The sequence below is a fragment of the Phycodurus eques genome, chromosome 12, assembly GCF_024500275.1.
Source record: "Phycodurus eques isolate BA_2022a chromosome 12, UOR_Pequ_1.1, whole genome shotgun sequence".
NCBI classification, from domain to species: Eukaryota; Metazoa; Chordata; class Actinopteri; order Syngnathiformes; family Syngnathidae; genus Phycodurus; species Phycodurus eques.
Window position 1 is genome coordinate 10700001 of NC_084536.1, and position 26194 is coordinate 10726194.

Consider the following 26194-nt stretch of genomic DNA (forward strand, 5'->3'; position numbering starts at 1 on the left):
TTATAGAGGGACAATGTACTGCTTCTCGATCCGATCCTTATCAATTCTCATCGATTCTTATTGGGTGAGGGAATTAAGTAAAACAAATGGGCTTGTTTGCTTTAACTCTTCAATTCAGCCCAGGAGATAGGAGCATATCCAGTATGCACTCATCTGTAAAGATATGTTTAAAAAATAAAAAAGCAGGGGACTTACTTCTCAAAGATTCTCAAGAGACGAAAAAGCTTATCGAAAAGCAGTGGTTTATGATTCCTATCCCAAGTAAAGGTGGTATGCATACTTTAATGTATTACATTGAATATAAACAATTTTATCACATCACACTATCTGGATTATAGTATCACCTTTTGACCACAAAGCAGAGCAGTTTGATAGATCTGATTTAGGCAGCTGCCATTGGCGCACATGCTGATAAAGACGAGGATAAAAATGATTGAGAGGGCGATCGCAGCGGGGTCTGGCAAGCGTTAAAAAAATATGGTGCGCTTCCAGGAGATTGCGTGCCTGAAAGCTGCTAGAAGACAGCCGACTGTTGGTTTGATATCTGTCGTTTAAGAACCATTGAGTCGTTATCAGAAAGCATTGAAACCAATAGAAATCACATACTTCTTTTAGACACCTCCACCAACGTGGACTTCGTGTGTCTGTGAGGTTATAACTATATTTACAGGTGGCATATTAGGCAAAATTGAAATTTGATCTGCTTTTATACAAATAGTGGAGTTTATGGAGGGTCATTCTCAGACATCAAGTGTACAATTAAACAACCGAGTTAATATTTAATAACCTGCCAATTTCTGAAAATGTGTATATGAGTGAGCCCTTTTGAAGTTATGTTATGTAACAGTAAGGCTAATTTAAATAAATGTATGCAAGCAGAGCTGCATTAGGTTTAATTGGAGGCAAAGATAAGCATTAGCTAACAGTGTTAGCTTCGAATAGGCAGAAAACACAGAAATGTATTGCCTGGTGAACTTGTCAACACGGTGCGAGTTGGGGGGTATTTTTGTTTGCGGATGAGTCTGTTGCATGCGCCACATACACATATCTGCACACTAGTTGATAAGTGTATGAAGTGTAGTGTATGAAGTGATGCCTCCACGAGGGAAAATGCTTTTATTGTCTTTATATGTGCTTGTTTCTTTATACACTCTGGGCTCCGACTCTAGCCTCCTAGTTGTGCCATTGGTCGTCATGGTGATGAAAGCCGTACTCGCCATTGCCTCAGGATTATATGGGACGGGGTAAAAGGTCGTTCACTTGCATGACATCATTTTCACAAGAAAAGAAATATGGTTCTCAAACAGAATCTTACCGGAATGCTGCCAAGTACTCTGCATCACCCATGGGAGGTTCAAGTCCTCCAGTGAAGGCCATATTCACATTGAAGCCAGTACCAGGGCCGCTGCCAACCTAAAGTTGTCAGCAAACACTTGAGTCAGTGATGAATTAATGGATAACTAAATTTTTTAAAACACCTTCGTTGAACAGAGGGGGTCAAGAGCGGTACCTCATCGGGAGCTCCGCTTCCAGGGAAAAAGTTGCCGTCATCGTAGCGATGTAACGACAGGTAAAGAACACTGGGGTCAGTGTAGAAGGCCTGCTGGGTCCCATTGCCATGGTGAACGTCCTGGTTTTGAAAAAAATAAAGAGTCAGTTTTGGGTACTAAAGACAAAATAAAATCAAGAAGGGACTCTCACGGTCTTTATTTTCATGACAAATCGTCGAGATGATCATCAAACTTTGAAGCCATGTTCTTCCCACATTTGATGACATAGGCAAAAAAGTTTTAAAATTGAGTTCTGAACCTCTAAAATACATACATTTCCACCATGAGGCAAAAATGCTTATTCCTGGGTATTCTGAGGCCCCGTAAAAGCTTAGTAATAGTCAGAAGAATGATAATAAACAGTGATTCCTCATGAGATGTGCAATACAAATGGATTGTACAAGGAGACAAAGACAGACGACGGTAACTGTAGCCTGTTACGAATTTAAAAAAAAGGGATGGTCAACAATATGGTGTCTATTAAAAGACTCAAGTGTCTATTACACAAGAACGCTTTAATACACTCAACCCCAAAACATCCTCGTTGTCTGGTGGCAGAGTGGCATGACAATGTGCTGGAGGAACAACTTGTCCAGTAACAGACAGACCGACAGACAGAGAGGAAATGAAAAGGCCCTTCAAAGGCTTCTGAGAATAGCCACGAGCAGCCAGGACCGTGCTCCACCTAGACACAACCGCGGTTTTGTCATGCACTCTTCAAAGCACTCGGGACGACAAGTCCAGCAAATATGTCGCGAGTCATCTGTTTATGATTGTTTTGTGTTTTGCGAACTGTTACACAACTAGAGAAAAGTGCAGGGCCTTTTAAGAAAAAAACCATGAGAAGCTTATTAGCAGTTATTAATGGTGTTATAGAAATGTTCAGTGGTAGCCTTGAACAGTGAAGCCCCGCCTAATCGCAGTGCGCTATTCGCAAATTTACCAATTTGTGTTTTTTTCTGTGGAACCTATCCTCAGTTATTTGCTGAAAAACTCACCTATACAAGATGCTGCCAAATGCATTAGGCAATAGGAGAGGTGCAATTGGTGTCAAGGAAGTATGGCCTGCCACACACCGTGCAATGTGGCTAAAACTGACTTGGAATGGACCGTCGCAAAAGAATAACAGTTGACGACTCACACCCACATTGAGCGATTTGATTTATGGAACACTTGCGATGGTAAACTGGGAGCCTGTAAAGGCCTTTGAGGCGTTATATACAGTTTATTGTACTGTATCACTTTTGTTAAACCATAACAAGATAGAGTAACAGTCAAGGGCAAAGCAGATTGCTCCAGAGAAAGTACGTGGGTGAAAATAAAAGCGAGAGTGGGGATATAGGCCTCGCCCCCATTCACTTGAATGTACCGGTGCGCTACGTACCTCACTTGTGTGCATTTTGGCGACAGTGACTGCAGACTTCATTATTTTATCCACAGGTACATATGAAATCATATAGTGAAGTGTTTTTGTAAAATGCAATATAAGAATACTGTATATACTGGGCGGCATGGTGGGCGACTGGTTAGAGCGTCAGCCTCACAGTTCTGAGGACCCGGGTTCAATCCCCGGCCCGACTGTGTGGAGTTTGCATGTTCCCCCCGTGCCTGCGTGGGTTTTCTCCGGGCACTCCGGTTTCCTCCCACATCCCAAAAACATGCATAAATTGGAGACTCTAAATTGCCCGTAGGTGTGACTGTGAGTGCGAATGGTTGTTTGTTTGTATGTGCCCTGCGATTGGCTGGCAACCAGTTCAGGGTGTACCCCGTCTCCTGCCCGATGACAGCTGGGATAGGCTCCAGCAGGCCCGCGACCCTAGTGAGGAGAAGCGGCTCAGAAAATGGATGGATGGATGTATGGCTTTGCGGTGGCCAACTGGGTCTTGCGATCTTAAAACCTGGAAATGTATTTTTTGCCGTGTGTGAAAGCTAATCTGTATTTTGATTGGCTGTAATCTGTGACGTTGTTACATCGTGCAACAGTGAGTTAACGTTTAAAAAAATTTATTGCCGCAAAACCAGTGGATGAGTGTTTAGCCACTGATGAAAACTAGTTGCCGAACCACGCACACTGCGTGAAAAAATTATGTATTGGCTGGGTACGAAGTGCTGCAATAAAGGCTGAAAAATAATGGTTTAATGATATTTTGTTTGAAAGATTATATATAACTTGTTTAAATGGAAAACAAATGGTGCATTTTCACATTTTTGTTGTCGCTCATGAGCCAATCAGGCGGCTTTGCAACCCAAAGTCCACTGTGTGTTTTATGTGGAACTTACCCAGTCCACAATTAGGATCTTGCTGACATTGAGCCTCTGCTGCAGGAGCTTGGCTGCTATGGCCACTGAGTTGAAATAACAGAATCCCCTGAGGATGGAGGTAAGTGAGAGAGCAAGGTAACATTTTTAATAACTTCTATTATTTGAGTTTTTTTGTTTTGTTTTTGTATTACAGTGTTTGTATTGCATGCACACGTAGACATTGCTGTATAGTTGCACTGAATCCAAATGAACTCACTTCACAACAAGCAGCAGTTTGGCAATTAATGAAAAACAACAACCTTGTAAGACGTATATTTGAGCTCAAACGATGCAACAACACATGCAGACAGACAATATAACAATATTCTTAGCCATAAACACTATCCTCTGTGAAAAACAATTAATATTACTGCGGCTTACTGAGGAAAGTAAAGTATATCTGTATGTCTGAATTGTACTTCCCCCAGGTGGCCAAAGCACACATACCAGAAGGAGCAGCACAATGAAGCAAAAGTGAAGCAAAAAATTTGGTAAAAACTGTTTCATTTTTTACATTCTATTTAATTACATTATTACTGTATGTTTTTAAGAAGTACAATATTATAGAGTGGTGTTTTTATAATTTAAAAAAAAACATTACAAAAATGTTTGTTGTTGTTTTTTCTGGGGGGGAGGCTGTAACAGATTAATGGCATTTCATTTCAGTGGGGAAAGATCATTTTAGTGATGGGAGTCATCACCGAACAAATTAAACTCGTATCTCAAGGCACCAATGTATTTTCCAAAATGTGTCTGTGACACCGAGTTTTTCCACCCATGATTTGGAAACTGCCATTTCCAAGCCACAGCTAAACTACACTCTGTGAATCATGTCAAAGGAAAGAGACAGATTTATGTTGGATGCAGAGATTAGCATTTGCAAACAGCTTTAGCTTCTGCTATATAAGTATATATACTGTACTTGATTAATTGGCCAAATTGTCAACGCGCACTGATGCGCAGACTAATTGACGTTATGCTCCTTACTGTATGAAGTACTGCCCCCATGAGTGAAAAAGCTTTTCTAGTCTTTATAGTCATCCATCTCCCCCCAAGCCCCCCCCTCCCCCACACACACACACACACACATACACTTTGGGCTCCACATCTGCAAGTAGAAGTCACAAGCCCCTAGCCCACGGGTGTCAAACTGGTGGCCCGGGGGACAGATCCGGCCCGCCACATCATTTTATGTAGTCCGCGAAAGCAAATCAAAATTGCTCATTGTGTTCTGGTGTAATACCATTGAGATATTTGCAAGCATTTTTTTGTTATCAATCCCACTTTGAAAATAAATGTAATAGTCGAAAAACATGTTTTTACAGGCTTCTGATTTCAAAACTGGTTATTCATCAATGTGTTGTGTATACTGTATGTAATTACAGTATATAAGGTAATCTTTCAATTACATGGGTTCACAGTTTTAGCAGCCCTCCGAGGGAAGTTATAACTACAATGTGGCCCGTGACAAAAATGAGTTTGACACCCCTGCCCTACCTCCAGTTGTCATGGTCACAAAAGATGTATTGGCATTGGAATTATTTTAAAATTGTGAAGCACATGATGTCTCCTTAAATATGAGTGTGGAACGTTTCAATTCTCAACATAGTCGCATTAACAAGTGCTGGTAATATGAAAGGTCTGAGCGGGAACCCAATTTGTTGTGGCTCAAATTGATGATTTACTTACATAGGAGTGCTCTCCTCCGCGTGGTGGCCAGGTGGTCGTACAACCGCAAAACCGTTCTGTCAGAGAACACTAAAGTTATTTACTTAAAGTCATGCCACCGGCAGTTTTTAACAACAGGAATTTTCTGGCACACACAAACACACTTGCACACACACAAATGCTGACAGACACACACAAAGACTCTCACACACTCAAACATACACAAAAATAGAGACACGCACACATGCACACACACCAGAGTGAGTTAGAAAGGTTTCTTCTTGAAGCGTGTTTTGGGGGACTCCCAACTGCTATTGGGGACATGAGATAAATGTCCAGGGTGATGTTAAGTGAGCCAAGATGGACTAATGATGTTGAGTCAGCTGCTGTGGATTAGTAGCCAGTCGGGAGATTAGGCCAGAGACAACTTGTACAGCTGGCTTTAAAAAGCCGGCTGTATAACTTAGCAGATGAGCGTCACTGACGACATTATTTTTCTAAGTAGCAGAAAAATAGCCATGCATAGAAACGTTATTTGGAGAAAAAAAAATAGAGATGGACGCGAGGGAGAGCGCGGCCGCAGGTGTGAGAAGAGACGATTTACGGCATCCTGTGGCACTGACAGTTGTTGGCGCAGGTGGAATTTGGTCATTCGGCTCCTCAGATGACCATGTGTGTAAGCATGTGTGTGTGTGTATGTGTGTGCGTGTATGTGTTAGAATCGGGTTAAGTTGAGGGCGAGTCAATAACAGTCAACTTTAACCCCCAAATTCATAATATTCACACAAGATGTGGGCTTCTTCTCCTAGTTGCTGTTGATTTTTAAGAAGAGTTACAATAGTAACCACTAGGTCAGACTATTATTATACAATGAACTACTGCCTACTGGCTTGCTATTTACGAATTAACCTAGAGTGAACCTCTGTTTATTAAAACACATTTTTTAAATCGACTGTAAATATATATAAAATTAAAAATTGAAAGCATAAAAATTCATAGAAAATACAGTATGCATTTTCGTGACTACATCCATGTGCCTTAAGAGGCGGGGCTTGGTGGGCTGGCGTGTGACGTCGGGAGTGCCTGGGAGTGAGCTGTGGCCGACAACAACTCTTGAGTGAGTCTGCTCATTGTGTTTTACTGTTCTCCCTCATTTCATAAACCCATGAAAGCGCATCGCTGACTGTGGGGGCATTACAGTAAGCATACAGTGGGGGCATTACAGTAAGCATACAGTACGCTAATGTCCAATAAAAATGATCACTTTAAAAATATGCAATTTTGCTGGGGTGCAAACAACCGCAATAACATGGGGAAACACTGCTTTAATTTATTTTGGGATTATGAAACCTATAGTAACGTTATACGATGCCACAAGATGGCAGCAAAGCCATGACTAAGAGGAAAGTAGTAACTGGTGTCAAATAAGTATTGAAGTAGAAGTTGAAGTGATACATCTCGACTGAGAGACTAACATTTTTATATGTCGGGGAGGAGCTAAATTTAGGTAGGGTTGTTAGCATCTGTAGCATTTATTTTTAAGGGTAACGCAGTTTTGAAATGATAACTGTTTTGGGATCATGGTTTAAGGTATATTATCAATTTACACACAATTCTTCATTATTCGTGGCAGGGCTCAGTCCCTAACCCTATGTTTACTATACTTAATTGTAATTACGACCAAACGTTGAAATCACATAGAGGAATCCATCTGGCTAAATCGGCGCACTACCGTTCCTTTGAGCAGAGCCATTAGTGCGCGGTACGTGGGTGCTAAGCCAACGGCAAGTGCGAAATCTGCTCGGCAGGTGGCTGCCGCCTCGGGCCAATAAATCGGGCCTGTTAGTCGGGACCGTAAGCGTCTGCGAGGGCCCCTGTGCCGCTTGGCGCCCTGCTGGGTTCAAACAGTAAGCAGCCATCCGCACAGACAAAGGAAGGCTGGCTGGCGGGCACCATGGGATGGGCTAGTTCTGGTTGAGGGGTTTGTAGTGGGTTTTCTTGAAGTTTATATGTTTAGTACAACAGGTACAACCTGTCTCATAATGGGCGCGAGCAAAGGAATAATCCATTATCCACATGTTGCGTGCATTGAAGGCTCTAAATTGTCGATAGGTGTGAATGTGAGGGTAAATGGTTGCTTGTCTACGATTAATCGATTGACAAATGGTTGTCGATGAATTTGATGATCGATTAGTTGTCGATGAATGAAATACGCCTTTACACACAACCAGGAAATGGATGAATGGATTGTCGTTTCTGTTGTAGGACCGTTGTCATGCCTATAGCCATTGAGTTTGCACCAGATGAAGTTATGGCATCAGACACCGGGGACGATACAAACTGACAGGTAAATGCACAATAAGTATTCATTAAGTCATTTAATTAACCTAAATTGTGTTGATTGGAAACAAGCTAACATGTACTTAATGTTTGAACGGCTTTGCATGAACTAGTTTAAGCAACTGCGTAAGAATACATGGTGATGCGGCGCAAAAAGTCACGCATAGTTACTGCTGTACTTACTGTTTTTCATATGATTTTTTTGATATTTTTGTCTAGAAGTGTTTTTCACACAAATATTGACCGTGATTATTACTTTACTTTACAAAGGTTAGTGAGACTCTGACACGTTCCCACCTAAGTAAAAATTCGGGTTAGATGGCTGCCTTCAGAACAGTCGTTTACCATCGTAAACCGAGGACCACAAATGTCTCTTCTTTCCTGGAAGAGATGGCTGAATGAACTAACCTTCAGTTCTCCCGATGCTACTTTGAAGACGAGCTCCACCACCGAGCCAACAGCCAGTCGAGCTGCGCTGGAGGAATGGACCTCATTCCAAATGGTGTCGCTGTCCACCTGTCAAAATAGAGAGGCAGATACAGTACATGACCAATGTTGGCTTGGTATTTTGTGTGTGGGGGGGGGGGGAATGATAAACCGTGACAACATTTCAAATGATTAGTGTTACTATTTCAAATCTTAATTATTGTTAAGTATAGTGTCTCTGATGGCAAATGCCTCCCTCTTTGATGGTTGGTTAAAGCCAAGACCACCCCATCACAACACCAATATGTACACACCGCATACTGTACGTTCAACCTCGAGAGATTGTAAACAAAGTTATGTACATGAGAATATGAAAAGCCTCCATCAGGCATGGTAGATAGTGCAGACAGATGAACACAGAGAGAAGAAGCTGGATGTGGAAAAAAAATAGGGAGATTTGTGTGTCATTGTGTTTGGACTGCACACACTCAATGTGCGCCGTGGACGGTTGATGCCAGAGCTCTGCTGCGGCTTTCAAATGTAAACTAAAAACCTTTCTTACCGACTGGAGACTGCCAGCCTGCTTTTCTCTATCAGACAGAGAACCAGCCAGTGGTACACAAAATTAGACAGCTGCACTCGGCACCTTCCAATCTGTCTATGTATTAAAGATTTATAATTGCTTACTCTATTAGTTAGTTTTCCCAAAGGCTAACACCTGGATAAATTGTTCGAGTTTGTACTGATGAATGTGATGGGCCTGATGAAAATAAACATTTTGTTGCTATCCTTACATTCATGCAATAAGGCATGCGTAAAAAGGTCTGGTGAATTTTCAGATGAACCTAAAATGCACTATAACCTGTACGGGTGAACTTAATTTGAACTTTTCCAAAGTTTTGAATGTACAAATTTGTTTGATCCATGAATGGACCAATAAATGTCAAATTAGTATTTAAACAGTCCTCTTCATTATGCTGTTCACATTTTGACATCATGAGACAAAGATGCCATTTAACAATTGATCAATAGTACTTTTGCCACCAAACAGGAAGTGGACACTGAGCTGAGTGTCACAAAGTGTCATCAACAGATTGCAACAGATATACTGAGAGATCACAGAGAAACATAGACGTGAACGTCCTTGTAAAACTGAATAGATCAAACACCTGTTGTGAATTTTGCGTTTCAGCTCCTTGTTGGAAAATGCCATGTACGTTCACAAGTTTAAAGAAGGTGAAATTAAGTTCAGCTGTAAAGGTTATAGTGCATTTGAGGTTCACCCTGAAATTTCACCAAAAAGACGAATATCGAATATCTATAACATTTTGGAGCAACAATAGAAACGAGGGTAGCATTCAAATCAGCTTGTAGTAGATAAACAGTATGGGAAAACTGCAAATTCTTGGAGCTATTTTGCATCAAGGCAAGAGGGGATATGTATAAGGGCATCAGGTAAAAACAAACAAAACAAAAAAACGACAAAAAAAAACTAACGTGGGAGTGTAATGGTATGATGGAATGATGTTTCTCTACAGGCTGACAGCCTAATTTAGGCCCCCCTTTCCTCTGTAAACGAGCGTGCGCATTTTGTATGCATGTGTATGACAGGAAGACAACAATTTAGGCCCATTTGCCATTATAAAGAGCAGAACTGAGCTCTGGCTCTTATTGTTCCCACCACAGCAAGCCGTTAAGGCCCATGGGAGGGACGGAGGGAGGGAAGGAGGTCAGGAAAGGGGAGAGAGAGCGAGAGAGCCAGGGGAGGATGGAGGTTCTTGGACATATAGAGGAAATGAAGAAAGACTTAGTTAATGGAAGTGTATGGGGGCACATACACTTACAGGTAAAAGCTATCATAGACACTTTAAACTTGGCAAAAAAAATAATTAAATTGTTAAACTAATATCCCAATACACTGTGGTACAAACAATACACACACACACGTATGCACGCACACACCTCATATGCACACAACACATCTGGTTACAATTACAAACGCAGCGGAAAGGCGAGCAACAACTTTTGTTGCCTCCGGTGCTTGAGAGGCGGTGTTTGTGTGTGCGTGCAAGTGTGGTTAAGATTGTGTACGTGTGTCTGCGTGCGTGTGTGCGCATGTGTGCGCATGTGTGCGTATGTGTGTGTGTGTGTGTGTGTGTGTATACGCGTGCATGTGTGTTTGGAATGGAATTAGTATTGAGCCAGGGGACACAGAGTGAGTGGGTGCAGCAACTTAAGTATATTTGTTTACACCAAAAAAAGTTGGATAATCAACTGTTTGATTTGATGTCGTAACAACATACAATAGTTTTGGTGATTGACTTGTAACACCAGACATATTAACATGCTAAATTATGCAGAAAATCTTTTGTAGAATGTTAGATCTGAATTAGTAGTAATGACTTACCCCGACGCCTCCGCACGGTAATCTCACAAACATGGGACTGACGGAACCTGAGAGCAAAGAGCAGGGAAAATTAGGCAATTAAAATGACACCTGTTAATGAATCCTTAGAATGATCATCAAATTTTGACGCCATGCTACGCCCACATTAGAGGGCGTAGGCAAAACAGCTTGGCAATATAGCATCACCCATCTGAATAATATGTCTGGTTCCGATTGGACCTCATTTGGGCCAATTTTTTATTTTTTAGCCCACCTAAATATACTGCCTTACAACACACGATGCTATAGACAAAAGATGAGACCGGCTGTTTTGTTGAGGAGAAACATGATTCGCAAGACTCTCACTAATTAGAGCAACTATAATTCACATAAAGGTGTGTTGTATTTTCAATTATTTGTTTTTATTTGTTTCTATGCCTACCCATCGAAATGTCTTTACGTGAAACCGGTCCCTGGCCAAAAAAACAAAAAGTCGGTCTCTGCTGCACTGTGGTGAAAAACTATAAATAACATAATCAATTAATCGAGGTGGAACGGTGATGACTGGTTAGCACAGCTTCCTCACAGTTCTGAGGACCCTGGTTCAAATCCGGCCTCGTCTGTGTGGAGTTTGCATGTTCTCCCCTTGCCTGCATGGGTTTTGTCAGGGTACTTCGGTTTCCTCCCACATCCCAAAAAACATGCACGGTAGGTTAATTCAAGGCTCTAAATTGCCCGTAGGTGTGAATGTTGCTTTTGCGTGCACAAATTGCTACATACCTGCCAAAACTCTGCATTTGACTTTGTGACCTAATGCAGCATTGAGTAAGTATAGAAGGCCACTCCTGAGTGGCGGGAAAAAAATTAAATAAATAAATAAACAAGCACATCAAATGAGGTCTATTGGGAGAATCACAATTTTAGAGGATCTGTTTCATGAGAATGGAGCAAAAACAGAGAGTATCAAGAAGAATATACAACATGAAGTGTTGACAGCAGGACAATAGCATATTCTTTAAGGACGACATGGAAAATGTACTGTATTTCTTGTATAAAAATAGTTGGGTCTCTGGAGTGCCTGCCCAACCATGAAAGTGAAATCAAACAACTAAGTTAACCTTTTGTTTGTGAAAATGGGCAAGCCATTCTAAATTTTGCCAAATTTTTCAGACTCTCACAATTTTGTGTTACAGAATAACTGCCCCCACACAGAGTTTCTCCACCCATAATTTGGCAGCTAGGCTAGGCAAAAGATTTGCCATTATCAAGTGACAGCCAGGCGCCAAAGAAGCACTATTATGTCAAAGCGAAAAGGTAAGCAAAGCTGCAGTGTCTCCAGTAATGCCACAAAAAGTTGCTATATTTGTTGCTAGTTGCTTATTTGAAAAATTGTAGCATCTAATTTCTACACTCTCACATTTGGTTAACCCAGACCTATTGTGCAAATAGTATCTCACCCTACCTTACCCCTTGACGTCTGGATTTTGGCCTGTTTTACTCTCACTCCTCCTCTCTCTTCCCCTCCTCATATCCTGGACAGTGGCTATACCAGGGGATGTTGTAGAAGTTTTGTCAACTGTCAGCCCATGAAGCCCTTTGAGTCTCTTTTGTGATTAAGGGCTGTATAAATAAACTTGACTTAGCTATCTTGGCAGCACTGAGTAGCCCTCGCCTCGTCGCAACACCCTACCTTTGCCATTGGTCGTCATGGCAATGGAAGCTGAACTACCCTCCAAAAACAGAAATTTCAACCATCGTGTGACAAGTGGATTTTAAGTTCGTGTATGTCAGACTATTTATTTAGGCACCTGGACACTGTTTTAAATTGGGGAAATATTGCATAGTATGTCTCCTTTAACAAATGGTGGGTTCCTTTGAAATTAAATATTTGGTCTCTAAAGACAAAAAAAAAGTTCCTAACGGCAACAATGACATTTCATCCACTTGTGTAACCAGAACAGTGAAGGAGCACCAGTGCACTAACCAAAGTCCAGAAAGGTATGATGGACCTCATACTGTAGAATCCTGACCTTAATCCCATTAAACACCTTTGGGGCCCTCTCATCCTGCACATGGGATAAAATAGTGGCGTCCACTGAAGGCCTTCGAAGCCTTCTCTGCTGACCTAAACTCTATCAGAAGCACTGACCTACATTTACAACTTAATTAAATGATTAATTAATTATTATTGATCTTTATCACAATATATGTATAATATAATACAAACTATATTGTAATAATACTGTATATATAATAGTAAATATAAGAATATATGTATTGATTTATTTCCAACAGTCTTTTGTCTTCATTTCATAGCATGTGTCTTGACTGCCAAGCTTCAACTTGTATTAGATTTTTATTTGTCCAATCAGATTTCAGCTTCTATGTGTTGCCTTGTCAATGTAATGTGCTAAGGGCCTTCAGAATCCCGACCGCCGGCGTAGGACACAGAAACTACAAACAATGTCTTTCTTAACCAATCAGATGTCAGATTCACCACTTTCACGTCACTCTCCGCCTACGCTGAGGCCCTGTCCCGTCTGATTGGTTGATCAGAACAAAGTCGTCTCACGGCATTTCCTGCATCGAACTCAATGGGATTTATTGGGATTCGCTTCAAAGACGCACAAATATCAAACATGATTAAAAATAAAAAAAGGACAGGGCGGCTGGCTTGTTTCAACCCAGAAAAGCGTTTATTCGCTTCACTTCTAGAGCAGCAACAACTTGCTCGTTGTGACAGCTAGCTACAGGTAGCTCTGACTACCCAACGCAATTTTGAGGAGCAAAGGATTATGGAGTTTGTCTATGAATATCACGCATCTCTGGTGAGTACGATGTCCATCAGTCCGTTGCGGGGGTGCTCGAGCCTATGCCAGCTGACTTCGGACGAGAGGCTGGGGACCCTGAACTGGTCCCCAGCCTATCGCAGGGCACATACAGGGGCTGAAATAATTATTTAACGCGTCACCATTTTTCTCACTACATATATTTCCAAAGGTGCTATTGACATGACAATTTCACCAGATGTTGGGAACAACCCAACTCACCCATACATAAAAAGAAAATAGACAAAATAAGATCAGAAATTAAGTTGTGCGTAATAAGACGGGGAAAACGTATTGAACGCGCCAACTGGTATTTATTTAATACTTACAAAAGCCTTTGTTTGCAATGACAGCTTCAAGATGCCTGCTGTATGGAGAAACAAGTCGCATGCATTGCTGTGGTGTGATTGTGGCCCATTCCTCCACACAAGCAGTCTTCAACTCTTGAAGGTTCCGTGGGCTTCTTTAATGGACATTGAGTTTCAGTTCTTTCCATAGATTTTCGATTGTATTCAAGACAGCCTATTGGCTGGGCCATTCTAGCAACTTTATTTTTTTTTTTTCTTTGAAGCCAATTGAGTTTCCTTGGCAGTATGTTTTGGATCATTATCCTGCTAAAATGTCCACCCTCGTTTCATTTTCACCATCCTCGTATGTGGCAGTAGATTTTTGTCAAGAATGTCTCGGTACATTTGCACATTCATCCTTCCTTCAATAATGTGAAGTTTACCAGTACCATTTGCTGAAAGGCAGCCACACAACATCATGTTCCCACCTCGGAACTTCACTGTTGGTATGGTGTTTTTACAGTGATGGGCAGTCCCATTTCTCCGTGGTGGTGTGCATTATGGCATCCAAAGAGTTCAGTTTTGCTCTCATGAGACCAGACTATATTCTCCCAGGATTTAACTGTCTTGTCCAAATGTTGTTTAGCAAACTTTAAACGAGCTTTGACATGCTTTTTGTTTGTTTTTTCCAGCAAAGGGGTCTTGCCTAGTGAGCGTGCATACAGTCCATGGCGGGGGAGTGCACTCACTTACTTTTTGTAGATCTCCACAGGTGGTCCTTTGCTCTTGGACAACTCTTCTGATTATTCGTTGCACTCCTCTTATCATTATTCTTTACACTCCTCTGTCAGAAATCTTGTGAGGAACACCTGATCGAGGCAAATCTATGGTGGTATGATTGGCTTTCCATTTGTGCATTATGACCCCCAACTGTGCTCACTGAAACTTAGATATGCGCCTGTAACCAATACCATCATTATGTTTTGCAAAAATTAGTTTGCAATGGTCTTGAGACAGCACTTTGCTCTTACCCATCATGAGATGTGTCTTGACTCACACCTTGGCAATGAGACCTTTTTGTAGGCAGTCAATTAGGGGTGAACGAGCTGTCAAAGGGCTCGATTGCGGTTTGATTATTGATAGATTTTAGCTGTTGTCTTGGCTTTCCATGCCTTTTTGCACCTCCCTTCTTGCATGTGTTTAATACTTATTCCCCATGTGTCATTTCACATTATTACACACTTAATTTCTGATCTTATTTGTTCTACTTTCTTTGTACGTATGGATCACTTTCATTGTTGCCAACATCCGGTGAACATTTCATATCAATAGCACCTTTTGAAATATATTTTGTGAGAAAAATTGTGACGTGTTCAATATTTATTTCAGCCGCTGTATAAACAAACAACCGTTGGCCCTCACATTCACACCTCCAGACAATTTAGAGTCTTCAAACAACCTACCATGTATGTTTTTTGGGGGGAATATGGGAGGAAACCAGAGTACCCGGAGAAAACCCACGCAGCACGGGGCGAACATGCAAACTCCACACAGGAAGACCGGATTTGAACCCAGGAGCTCATAACTGTGTGGCAGATGTGCTAATTGGTCACCATTAGCTGAGTACAATGTATTTCATTTAAAGTTTATATGCTTTTGTCATTTTAGAACTGCTATATTGTAGTGTGGAGGTTTGTTCATTTTTGGGGGTGATTTATGATGATGAAAAAGGTTTCTCTCTATGTTTCTTGCTTTATTAGTAATGGTTACTAATAATAATAATAGTTTTTTTGCATTTTTGTACATTATTTTGCAACATTATAGTGGTGGTAATAAGCTGTGGATTTGTACACTTACGCCACTGGGCTAAAAGCTAGGATGGGTTTGGGTTTGAGCCTTTTTATTGTGACGCTCTTAGATTTTACAATGAATGAGACCTAGTTTATTACAAACATTTATTGAGTTAAATTATCTATCATGTTTATATGTTTTCAGTTTATCAGGTGTCTCTGATCAGAGTGTTACTTACAGTCCAACTTCTGCCGCAGTGGGTTGGTTCCATACAGTAGAACGTGGGCTTCAGAGTGGACTGTCTGGAGTTCCTCCAATGTGGCTTTCCTTCCCCGGATACACTAGAAACAAGAAAAACAGGAAAAAAGAAGACGCTCTAGTAGTCACTAACTTGTTTCTTCATGTTGTAACTACCCACTGCATCAAAGCCATTCCAAGAAAGTGATGTACAGTATGATGCTATGCAACTGTATTGTGTATGTTGAGAATATAGGAGTAAGTAATGCATACAGTGTAAGTTAGGCAGGTGGGCGGTTAGGCAAAGTCTGCATATGTCATTTAAATTTTAGGACGGTATTACTAAGTCTCCATCTGTTTGTCTCTATGACAGAAATGTGAGTTCAAGGCAATTCTTTGCAATAACTGGTTAAACACTTCCCCCTATTGGTGAAATCAAGACTTTCTCTCTGGAGTTTACTTGCGTGTAATCAAAATGTAATAGAAGAGGTTAATTACTTAATACACCCATCCATACAGTTGTTAAGAAGGTCATTATTCTTCTCGCTGTGCTATAATTAAGAAACATGGGTACATTCTTAAAAGATTGCTCAACAACTCAATGTGACACTAATATATACTACTTAACTAATCAAGTTGATTGCAGTCAATCCTTAATTTTTCCACAGTGTTAAATTGTGTTTTTTGAATGTGAATTTGTTTTCTTGACTGTCCCCCTGTTGCCAAGTTAAACTGCGGCCTTACCTCGCAGTGTCCCCTGAGGCCTGTTTCCTGTAGACGAGACCAAATGCTCTGGATACGACCCGCATGTTCCGGATGGCTGTTTGTGTTGCCACACATACACTGGTGCTTTTGCATCAATGAGTCATACACCAGACCTGAACGATAAACGACACCAAAGAAACGGTCAGTGATTCTGATTAACGGTTCTGATTCAGAATAACTGTCCTGTTACATTAGTTTCTCAGGAACATCAATTATGTTCGTGGGTCAATTTGACAGTTTCAATCGATGTTTAATACATTAATGCTCCAAGATCAGGCTTCAGTGAAGATAATTCGATGAGATAGGCCCCCAAAAATGTATGGATAAAATGAGTCAATTAGATCCGCGACATGAAGAGAAGGGTTTATGACTTGGTACAAGATACACCTGATTATTGCCAATGCAGCCATCCTCAAAAAAGTAGTTAATATGTAAAGTTGAATGTTAAGACAGTGAGATGAGAGTTCCTGAAAAAGCCAGTCAATGGATGCTGTATGGTCGAAAGATGAGATGGCACAATATAAAGTTATTTTTAATAATTTATGACCAGAAGCATAATGGATCACACTATTGGACTAAAGAGCTGCAGGAAAAATGAAGCGAAAACTCAAAAGTGGTGTAAATTGGATTGTAATGACTGTCTATTTCAAATATACATGTCAGTCCTCAGACTTTCCCGTGATCAGTACAAAATGTGTCGAAAACACACAAATGCTTTCTTTCCAACGGACCTGTAGTGAAACGTGGCTTGACCGCCGGCTCCGGCACCATCATGGGGAAGGAGGAGGAGGCCGGAGAGGACTGGGCCCTGGAAAGCGGGCGGTGCCCCGCCAAGCTGACCGACAAACTGGCCGCCTCCATCGACGCCCGATAGCTCCTCAACTGGTGGATACGTTGTTGCTCCAACAGCAGGGTCTGCTGCTTTAACACCCGTACACACACACGCACGCACGCGCACACGCACATTCTCTTCAGTGAGATGCACACATTCCGGTGATCGGGCCCATTTTGAGCATTTTTCCGATCAAAATCAACAAAGACCGCTAATCAGATGTCTGTGAAAGATTATTCTCTGGTGTGGGGTGTGTGAAGTGATTTTTCCTCCACGCTCGAATAACAGTCGGGGCCAACAAATCCTTATGTGTGTGGTCAACACCAAGTTCGGCCAAGCTACAGACTCCGTGATAGTGATGTGATTTGAAGTGATTGCCGGTGGGGCTATCGTATTGTTTGCTGGTTGTTTCCTAGTCATTTGTGGGATCTCTCACATTTTAAAAGTAAGAAAATCGCTGTGTGGACAGTGAATGCCCGCCTATTTGCAGTTTGATATTCACAATATTACATATCTGTGTTTGTTTTTTCTCTGGAGCCAATTTATCCTTAGCTATTCACTTTAAAAAAAAAAAAAAAAAAAAAAAAAAAAGCTATTTCCATATTGTTGTGCTCTTTCTACGACAACCTAATATGCCACAAGATGGCGCCAAATCCCTGGCTTGTTTTGGTCAAGGAAGAGAATTGTTGAAGTGATACATCTCGACTGAATCTTAAGATCTTTGTATGTCAGGGATCATCTAAGTTCAGCCTGGGTTGTTAGTGAAAGTTTTATGGAGTCTTCAGTACATGTGCATGTAAATGTGCACTTCTGGTGCAGTTTTTTTCTTTAAATCAAATAATCTGTTAGCCATTTATTTTTTAGTATGATGAATTTGAAAATGTTGGATCATAGTTTGTGGTATATTTACTGTTTCAACTATTATTATAGTCAATTCAAACATTTTGGGGGGGGGCTATCAAATACTCATGTTTTTTCGCTATTCACTTAGGGCCACATCCTCCCGTATGTTCCACGCTTTTCTGTCTGCGCCCATTCTGCGCGTCTTCTGGCCATGTGCGCACTTTGGGTGGAGTAACCCTAAAGTGTGGGCGTTCCCTCTCATATCTGGCCTTGCAGTTATTCTGCCCAAGACTTAAGTCTTTCCTCATGCCCACTCCGGAGGCTGTAGTAAATCTAGTGTCCCGGGACGGAGAAACATTATATTGAGCATTTTGATTAGCTCGCGTCCTCCAAGCAGTCGACGGCTGGTGGCGACCCAGTGACTGACACGGCATGCTGACGGACACCTGGCCTATATACGCTCACCGACTGCCCAACTGCCACATTACGCCGATACGCTGATCAACAGCTGGCCACTCGCTTTGTTGATGGCCTTCCAAACGCGAATTCAATTACATATGCAGTATAGTACAGTATTTATTTTAAAAGAGTGGGTATAGAGAGAGAATACAAAAACACATGCGCCTTTAAATTAGCCCATTCGAGGAGTGGTGTCCACGTCTCATTGGACGAACGCCAACTTCCGTAGATCTGCACTGGGGTTAATTTCACAGGTAAAGCATGAAATATTTCCCCAATGTATTTCAATAACATTCACATGTCTCAGGAAAACTCCACATTCTGGGAATTCTACCCACCTGCAGATTTCAATGAGTCAAGCTGCTGGGTGGGTGTGTCAGAAGTTATTGAAAACGTGCAAGTCAGGCACGCAAAATACTGACTTACGCACGGTTACTGCCCGCTTTACGGACGTGTCGTATGACAGTGGAGACTGCATTTTCTCTCTCTTGCCAAAAGATGGCGCCCTGGGCACAAATACCAAGCTGTGTGATGAGGTTGAAAGAACACATCATATTTGAAAAAGATGTTGGAAAAGCTATAGTTATAAAAGAAGAAAAACGGAATTTTGTGCAAAATTCAAAGTAAGCTGGTTTCAACATGGAAAATAACATCAAACAAAAAGACGAGTTTTCAGTTTGGTTGTGCAGCATACATACACTTGGCCTAATTGGCTATTTGAATTACTATACATTGTCTCACGGAAACTTAACCCAAGTATTGGCGCGTGATGGGTTGCACTTTCCACTCCACAATTCAAGTCATCAAGCACTCCTGTGTTGCCATCCCGATAGGCGTGTCCGCTTACACTACGGGCGCCATGGCGACAGCCAGAGGAGTGTCTGATTGAATTTGGCTGAGGACGGCAGGGATGGGCAAGACAGCAAGAGGACACGATGTCCTGACTGTGTTACAGGAGATCGTGTGTTAGTTTGTGGGGCCTGAAGATGTTATCACGGGTGTTTTACGCTACAAACAAACACGATCTGTTGGTCTGATGTGTTTGCACCATAAAGGGTTACAGTATGCAAATGAGACCAGCTACAATTATGAGCACAATCTGGCGAGATAAAATGCAAGACAAGTTTGTAAAAGCTAATAATCCTCATCAATTCTTTCATAGCGTTGCAGTTTGCTGTCAAGTGGTCATGGTGGTCAGTGTCTACAGAATACTGAAAGTAACACATTGTGATGTAATGAATTTTGTCCAGAAAATGTTGCAAACATCTCGTCTGAGTTCCATTAATCAATTTTTATAGCACTTGTCCTGGGGTCACAGGTGAGCTAGAGCTTCTCCTGCCTAAGCTGACGTTGGGCGGGACTTTAATGAACCTAACATGCATGTTTTTGGAAGGCAGAGTACCAGGGGGGCATGTAAACTCCCGACAGCAAGGCTCGAGCCGAGATTCAAACCCGGAACCTTTTGACTGCAAGACAGATATGAAAACCACTACGTACTGACCTCTTACATAATTTCCCGTGCAAAAATAATGAACAGTACAGTTACAAATTGTGTGTGTGGTGGTGTTTTATTGTCCATCTGCCATGGCTGTCTGCTTGCTCCCACTGACTTCCTTTACAAAAGAAAAACACTCCAACATTCAGCAAAGGAAAAAAAAATACTCAGTGTTACATAAGAAGAGAGATGAAGAAGAGAGGGATTCAGAGATGGGATTTGATGCATTTCAACTTCTTCACATGGTTTCTCTCCTTACCTGTCGGAACAAGAGCTCCTGCTCAGCCTGCCTCTCCTCCTGCTCCTGAGGGTCAAGGGGCTCCTGCTTGATGACCACGGAGGAAGAGGACGGTGATGATGATGAGGAGGAGGAGGAGGACGAGAGACCCTGATGCTCCCTGAGCTCCTCTTCCGTCTCCTCCGGGTGACTCTGGTGCTGCCTTGATGACACAGATGGCGCGGAGCTGGCAGCTGAGCACTGGTCACCGGGTTTCGACATGATCTGGACACAAAATTAAATGTGGAAAATGTCAGTTTGGCAGATTAATTCTCGCTTCTTGTAAATTCATGTACAGTGGTGCCTTGAGATATGAGTAACGTGACCTTTCGAGATACATATGAGCCGTTCGGCCGATCTTTTGCTTTGACTTGAACTCATCTTGACAACAAACAATTCTTCAAAAAAGAGGCTTCAAGCTGTTTATTGCCAATCCCAGCCATTTAGCTTATTGCCAACAAACAATGTAAAATGCCATACACGGGCTAGCAAAAACAGCATTGATGTTGTGGTAGTTACTGTATAACGTAGAAAATATAACGGAAAAAAAATATATAACAATACTCACAGGCATACATTCGTTATCCTTTACAAAAAAAATACTAATATTACTGCAGCTCACTAAGTCCATTGAGAAACACTTCTTTGTGTGTGTGTGTCTCTGTCTGCTAGCTTTAGAATGCGAGTGCTAGTTTTCTCATGTCAATATGTGTTGACATGAGAAACGATTGGCTGGCAACCAGTTCAGGGCATACCCTGCCTCTAGCCCAAAGTCAGCTAGGATATGCACCAACACACCCGCGACCCTAATGAGGATAAGAGATTTTAAAACTGCAAACTTTCCCTTTAACAAACATTAGGGACCAAAAAGGATAATGAAATAAATGGCTCATTTCACCTGTTTTTAATTACGAAAAATTTGTCTGCTTACTTCCATGACAAACAAGCAAAAACATCGAATATTAATCAAACATTACTTGAAAAGGCAAGCCAGACCTGTTCTCAGAACTGTTGTTTGTTTCAAGACTCATGAGAGTGTGTTCTATTCTAAATTAAGTATGGCTAACTTGTCCGGGCCTGCATGAAAGGAAAAACACTGAGCAAATGATAGCAAGGCTACAAAAAAGACACAAGAGGAAGTAAAGAAAAGTTGTTTTTTTAAAATAATCTTCATGTGATTGAGGTCTCAGTTTGTCATCGAGCACCTTGTGTAGGTCAGAAATGGAGTGGATCAGTGTTTGTGCATATGCACACGCACACACGCACACACACACACACACACACACACATACACACACACTTGGTTGGCATATTGCCCAGGGAACAGTTCATTGACGTCAGAGCACAGCCTCTTGCCTCATCCTCGTCCTTCTTTTCCAAACAAACTCAAAACAGCCATTCACTCCCGCAACACTGATTCGCACTGGTCCTCGCTACCTCTGTTTTCTCTTTCCCTGCTTTCTCTTTCCTCGCGCCACCACCTTTAGACCACAGGAAAGAGTGGCCTTTGTCAAAACAGAGACACTAAACTTGCCAGTTGAACCAAGGGAAACAAAGTATGATTGTGGAAGCTACGTGATTCTCATTTGCATATATTTTCACCGAATAGAGAGTACTACTCAAGTGTATAAAGAAACAGACAGCCCTTATCTTTGGTGACTTCACTGCTGTGGTCACAGAGCTTGTCAAAAAAGTAAATCAAACATACAGATGTGTTTCTGAACAAACATTCTACAACAACAAAAACAACAAAATATTAAAGCTGCCTCAAATTCCTTTTTTCAACATCAAATCCTTAAAATGATCATCAAACTTTGACGCTGAAAGATTGCATATTCCTTTGTAGTACGAGCTAAGGGAATCGCCCAAACCGAACTGGCCGATACCGAGTTCAATTTTTGGTATGGGTCCTTGAGACTTTGTTGTGCATCCTGTTGTGCATGATAGACACATCCACCCAATTCCGCGTCTATTTGTGAAAGTGAAAACTCTTGGTTAGGAGAGGTTTTTTTTTTTTTTTTTTTTTTATGCCTCCCCTTTTCACGGGCAATCCTCGAAACAAAACGCTGATTCCAGGCTCCGCCCACATTACCTGCCGTAAGTGAAAAAGCTTGGCAATTTAGTGTCACCCAACTGTCTAAGATACCTGCTTCTGATTTAAGCTCATTTGGGTGAATTCCCTAGTAGGAGTTCAAAGCACAAGCCCTGGAATTTGCCCAACATGGTGCTTCAAACCAACTTTACCGACTTCCTGTTTAATTTCCTACATGGGACCTTAAGACCTTTTCACCCGTCCTGTCATTATACACGTCAACCCAATTTCGTGTTTATTGGTGAAACCGATGTCATCGGCTAATATTTTAAATTTTCCACGGGGCGATACTAAGACAGTTTTGGGGCACCATGTTTGGGACCCCTAAAATACATCCATCTTCACCAGGATACACACATGGTGCCAAAATTGCTGAGTTTTTAGGCATGGAGAGGCCCCCCAAAAGGCTGTTAATTTGATGGAATTTAAATGATGTTGGAATGAAGTAGGGATGCACGATAAGTATCGGACCAATACAAAAAAAATAAAAAATGGACCGATAACAAGAGCTGTATCATTCAGCGGGGCGCTGGTCGTAGCAATATTCCTGTTATGGCTTCTAAAATACCGTAATGAAAATGTAACTAAGTGCGGTACTAGAGTGTCTCATTAAATGTCATATTAAATGTCAAATTTAAGTAGTATTGTGCCATCTGATTGAACTAAAGCAGTCACTGATAAGAATTTATTATTGGTGCGATCTTATTGATATTCTAGGCTAATCAAACTCGTTAATTTGCTAATTTGTCTGGAGAGCAAAGAGTGCAAAAGAAAGATTAATCTTTTTCCACAGAGTGACTTGCGACAATCAGGATGTACTCGTTAAACATTTTAAGTTAATGAAGCCTTTAGGTAATTGGCGCACCCAAACCCCCCCCCCCCCCCCCCCCCCCCACCCCCAGTACCGCCCCACAACCTTGTCAAGAAGCCAACTCTCATTTACACCTCAAATATACTGTACATACATACACACACCACCGCACCACACACGCCCACCATGATTACGGTGAGTCACATTTCCTGGAAGCCATACACGGAGGCAGCATCGTTGGGAGAACAGTTGCCATGGCGACCAAGAGAAAACACACATATGCACACGCACGCACACACACACACACACACAAATGCTAGGGAGACTTTTCTGATTGCCTGCTGTATAATCTGATGTGGAGACATTCAGGATCACACAAATCATAATTCTCATGAAAAAGTGAAATACAATATCCATCCATCCATCCATCCATCCATTTTCAATACCGCTTATCGTCAATAGGGTCGCGGGTGTGCTGGAGCCTATCCCAGCTGACTCTCGGCGAGAGGCGGGGTAGACAGACCCTGAACTGGTCGCCAGCCAATCGCAGGGCACATATAAAAAAACAACCATTGGCACTCACATACACACCTACGGGCAATATAGGGTCTTCAATCAACCTACCACGCAAGCTTTTGGGATGTGGAAGGAAACCGGAATACCCGGAGAAAACCCACGCAGCCACAGGGAGAACATGCAAATTCCACACAGGGGAGGCCGGATTTCAGCCCGAGTCCTCAGAACGGTGAGGCAGCTGCTAGTGCCACCGAAATATATGCCTTTGTTAATAATTTGAAGACCCTAAATTGCCCGTAGGTGTGAATGTGAGTGCGAATGGTTGTTTGTTTCTATGTTTCTCGAGTATTGGCCACTCCAGTTCTCAAATTAAAGTTTGTATGTTGAATTTGTTATTCATCAGATGCATACTGGTCTAAATCAAGGTTTAGATTTATTTCTGAAATGGGGGCAGACCAGTATTGCATTCAGTACTTTTCCTGATTCATCAGTGCAACACTAGGCCAACACCCCAGAAAGTGAGGCTCAGCGACTGATAGAAGACTCTAGAAAGTAAGAAGTGCTTTTGCCTGGGTGCCATTGTATCTGCGTGTTAGTATAAGTTAATTTCTTTACAATTTTTCAAGAAATATTGATGGATTTAATTAGACCAATAAGACTTAGACCAATACTGCAAAAAAACATGTTTTTCTTTGTTTTCAGGCAACCTAGATGATACTGACCGGCATCCAACTTATGAAACTGAAGATGATGACAGTAGCCCAATTGAGGATAAAAGATTCATTATAACACAAAAGTCAAAATAATTTGGCAAAAAGCCCAAATCTGAGGTAAACCCCAAGTTCTGTAAGAGCAGGTATCCAGAATAAGTAATAATTGTGATATAAATCACCAAGATACCAACCCCCAGTCACTCTCCTGTAGAAAGACAAAAATGGAGTTCGCCCACTCTAGTTCTCAGTGGCTCTTTTCTATTGTATTAAATCTACATAGTATTTTATATAGTGACGAATTGAAGTGGTACCTTGTTGATGATGTGTTGCTGATGTTGAAACTGTTGCTTGTGCTTTTCCAGAAACTGCTGGTGCTGCTGCTGGACCACCAGCTGCTGCAGGGCCTGAGCTTGACCGCACTGCTGCTGGGGCAGGGGGGCCGACTGGGTACGACCCAAAGGGTGGTGGCCGCGGGCCAACTTGGAGATAGAAGGCGACGGGAGCGGAAGGCCGCTTAAGCCAACTGCGGAACACAAAAGCACAAATGGAGTTGGAAAGCACGCTAGACTACTTAGATAATAGCGGGCAGATTGTTTTCCTTTTAAAGCTACATGAGAAAATTACAGTTGCAAACAATTGTTTTAGAAAAAGTTTTCACTTGCTGAGCTATTGTACTGCTAGTGGGATGTTTGTGTTCTATGATTTTTTTTTGTTTTATCCCTAGATGAAATTTTAAATAAAACCATTCATCCTTTATTAGGGCTCACTCACTAGTTTGTACACCATGTTATTTTACATCCACATTTATAAGACAATGTCATAAGTTGTTATATCGTTCTTGAAGAGCTATTTTGCACTGTATAACTAATGTTATTTCTAGTCTTAATGTTAGCTGTGCATATGCTATGTATGTTAACCTTGAGTTTAAAATAAACAAAGTTTATATTTGCTGATGTGTTGTAGGCTACTAGATAATCCAGTTGTTTATTCAATTATTCCAGCAAAATTTTCAAGAAATGCCAGTTTTGCACCATTTTGTGGTTAATTGCGTTGCTTTATGCGAAATAAAACTTGTAATGCTTAAGCTCCATTACATTTACCTGTATTTGATTTACATTTCTTTTAGCAAAATTGTTAATATTGACCACATGTGGGTAGGAACGTGCTACATTTACTCCGTTACATTTACTCAAGTAACATTTTGGATAGATTTTACTTGTCCGAGTAGTTTTAGTGAAGTATACTTTTTACTTTTACTCGAGTATTTATGTTAGGAAGAAACCGTACTTTTACTCCGTTACAATAATCGACATGCCGCTCGCTACTTTGCTTGTTCCAATCCACCGTGCTTACCACAGTGAGGTTTGACTCAAGTTCACTAATCAAACAACACAAGAAAGTCACATGTCCGCACTCAAAGTCTTCCATTGGGCTTCGCGGGCCAATCAAAGTGAGTCGTGACAGCTACGCGAGACTCGTGTTTACATTACGGACTATGCAAAACAACAGCTTTAGCATGTAGCATAGTTTTGACATTGCCCAAACGTGGATATTTAAGGCCACTTCTAACTCGAGAA

At 41.5% G+C, this 26194-nt stretch overlaps 1 protein-coding gene and 1 long non-coding RNA gene across 7 annotated transcripts in view; one reads left to right on the forward strand and one right to left on the reverse strand.

The window, feature by feature from the left end:
- Nucleotides 1-26194, reverse strand: part of hdac4 (histone deacetylase 4) — a 143313-nt gene that overhangs the window by 25204 nt on the left and 91915 nt on the right. For 4 of the 5 annotated variants that reach the window (XM_061691208.1, XM_061691205.1, XM_061691209.1 and 1 more), the window contains 11 exons: nucleotides 24929-25140; nucleotides 20468-20710; nucleotides 17311-17500; nucleotides 16559-16692; nucleotides 15816-15918; nucleotides 10693-10739; nucleotides 8268-8375; nucleotides 5541-5596; nucleotides 3831-3918; nucleotides 1511-1630; nucleotides 1316-1413 (listed from right to left, as the gene is read on the reverse strand). In XM_061691208.1, the coding sequence (XP_061547192.1) occupies nucleotides 1316-1413; nucleotides 1511-1630; nucleotides 3831-3918; nucleotides 5541-5596; nucleotides 8268-8375; nucleotides 10693-10739; nucleotides 15816-15918; nucleotides 16559-16692; nucleotides 17311-17500; nucleotides 20468-20710; nucleotides 24929-25140 (1399 nt within the window). The remainder of the gene's footprint in view (nucleotides 1-1315; nucleotides 1414-1510; nucleotides 1631-3830; nucleotides 3919-5540; nucleotides 5597-8267; nucleotides 8376-10692; nucleotides 10740-15815; nucleotides 15919-16558; nucleotides 16693-17310; nucleotides 17501-20467; nucleotides 20711-24928; nucleotides 25141-26194) is intronic. The other variant, XM_061691206.1, reaches the window with a different exon arrangement.
- LOC133410284 (uncharacterized) lies at nucleotides 13309-25639 on the forward strand. Of its 2 annotated transcripts, XR_009769531.1 has the most exons (6): nucleotides 13309-13499; nucleotides 16566-16720; nucleotides 17317-17492; nucleotides 20481-20737; nucleotides 24607-24734; nucleotides 24980-25639. It is a non-coding gene; the product is annotated as an uncharacterized LOC133410284 (long non-coding RNA). The 2 variants fall into 2 exon arrangements; XR_009769530.1 differs by having other exon boundaries at nucleotides 17317-20737.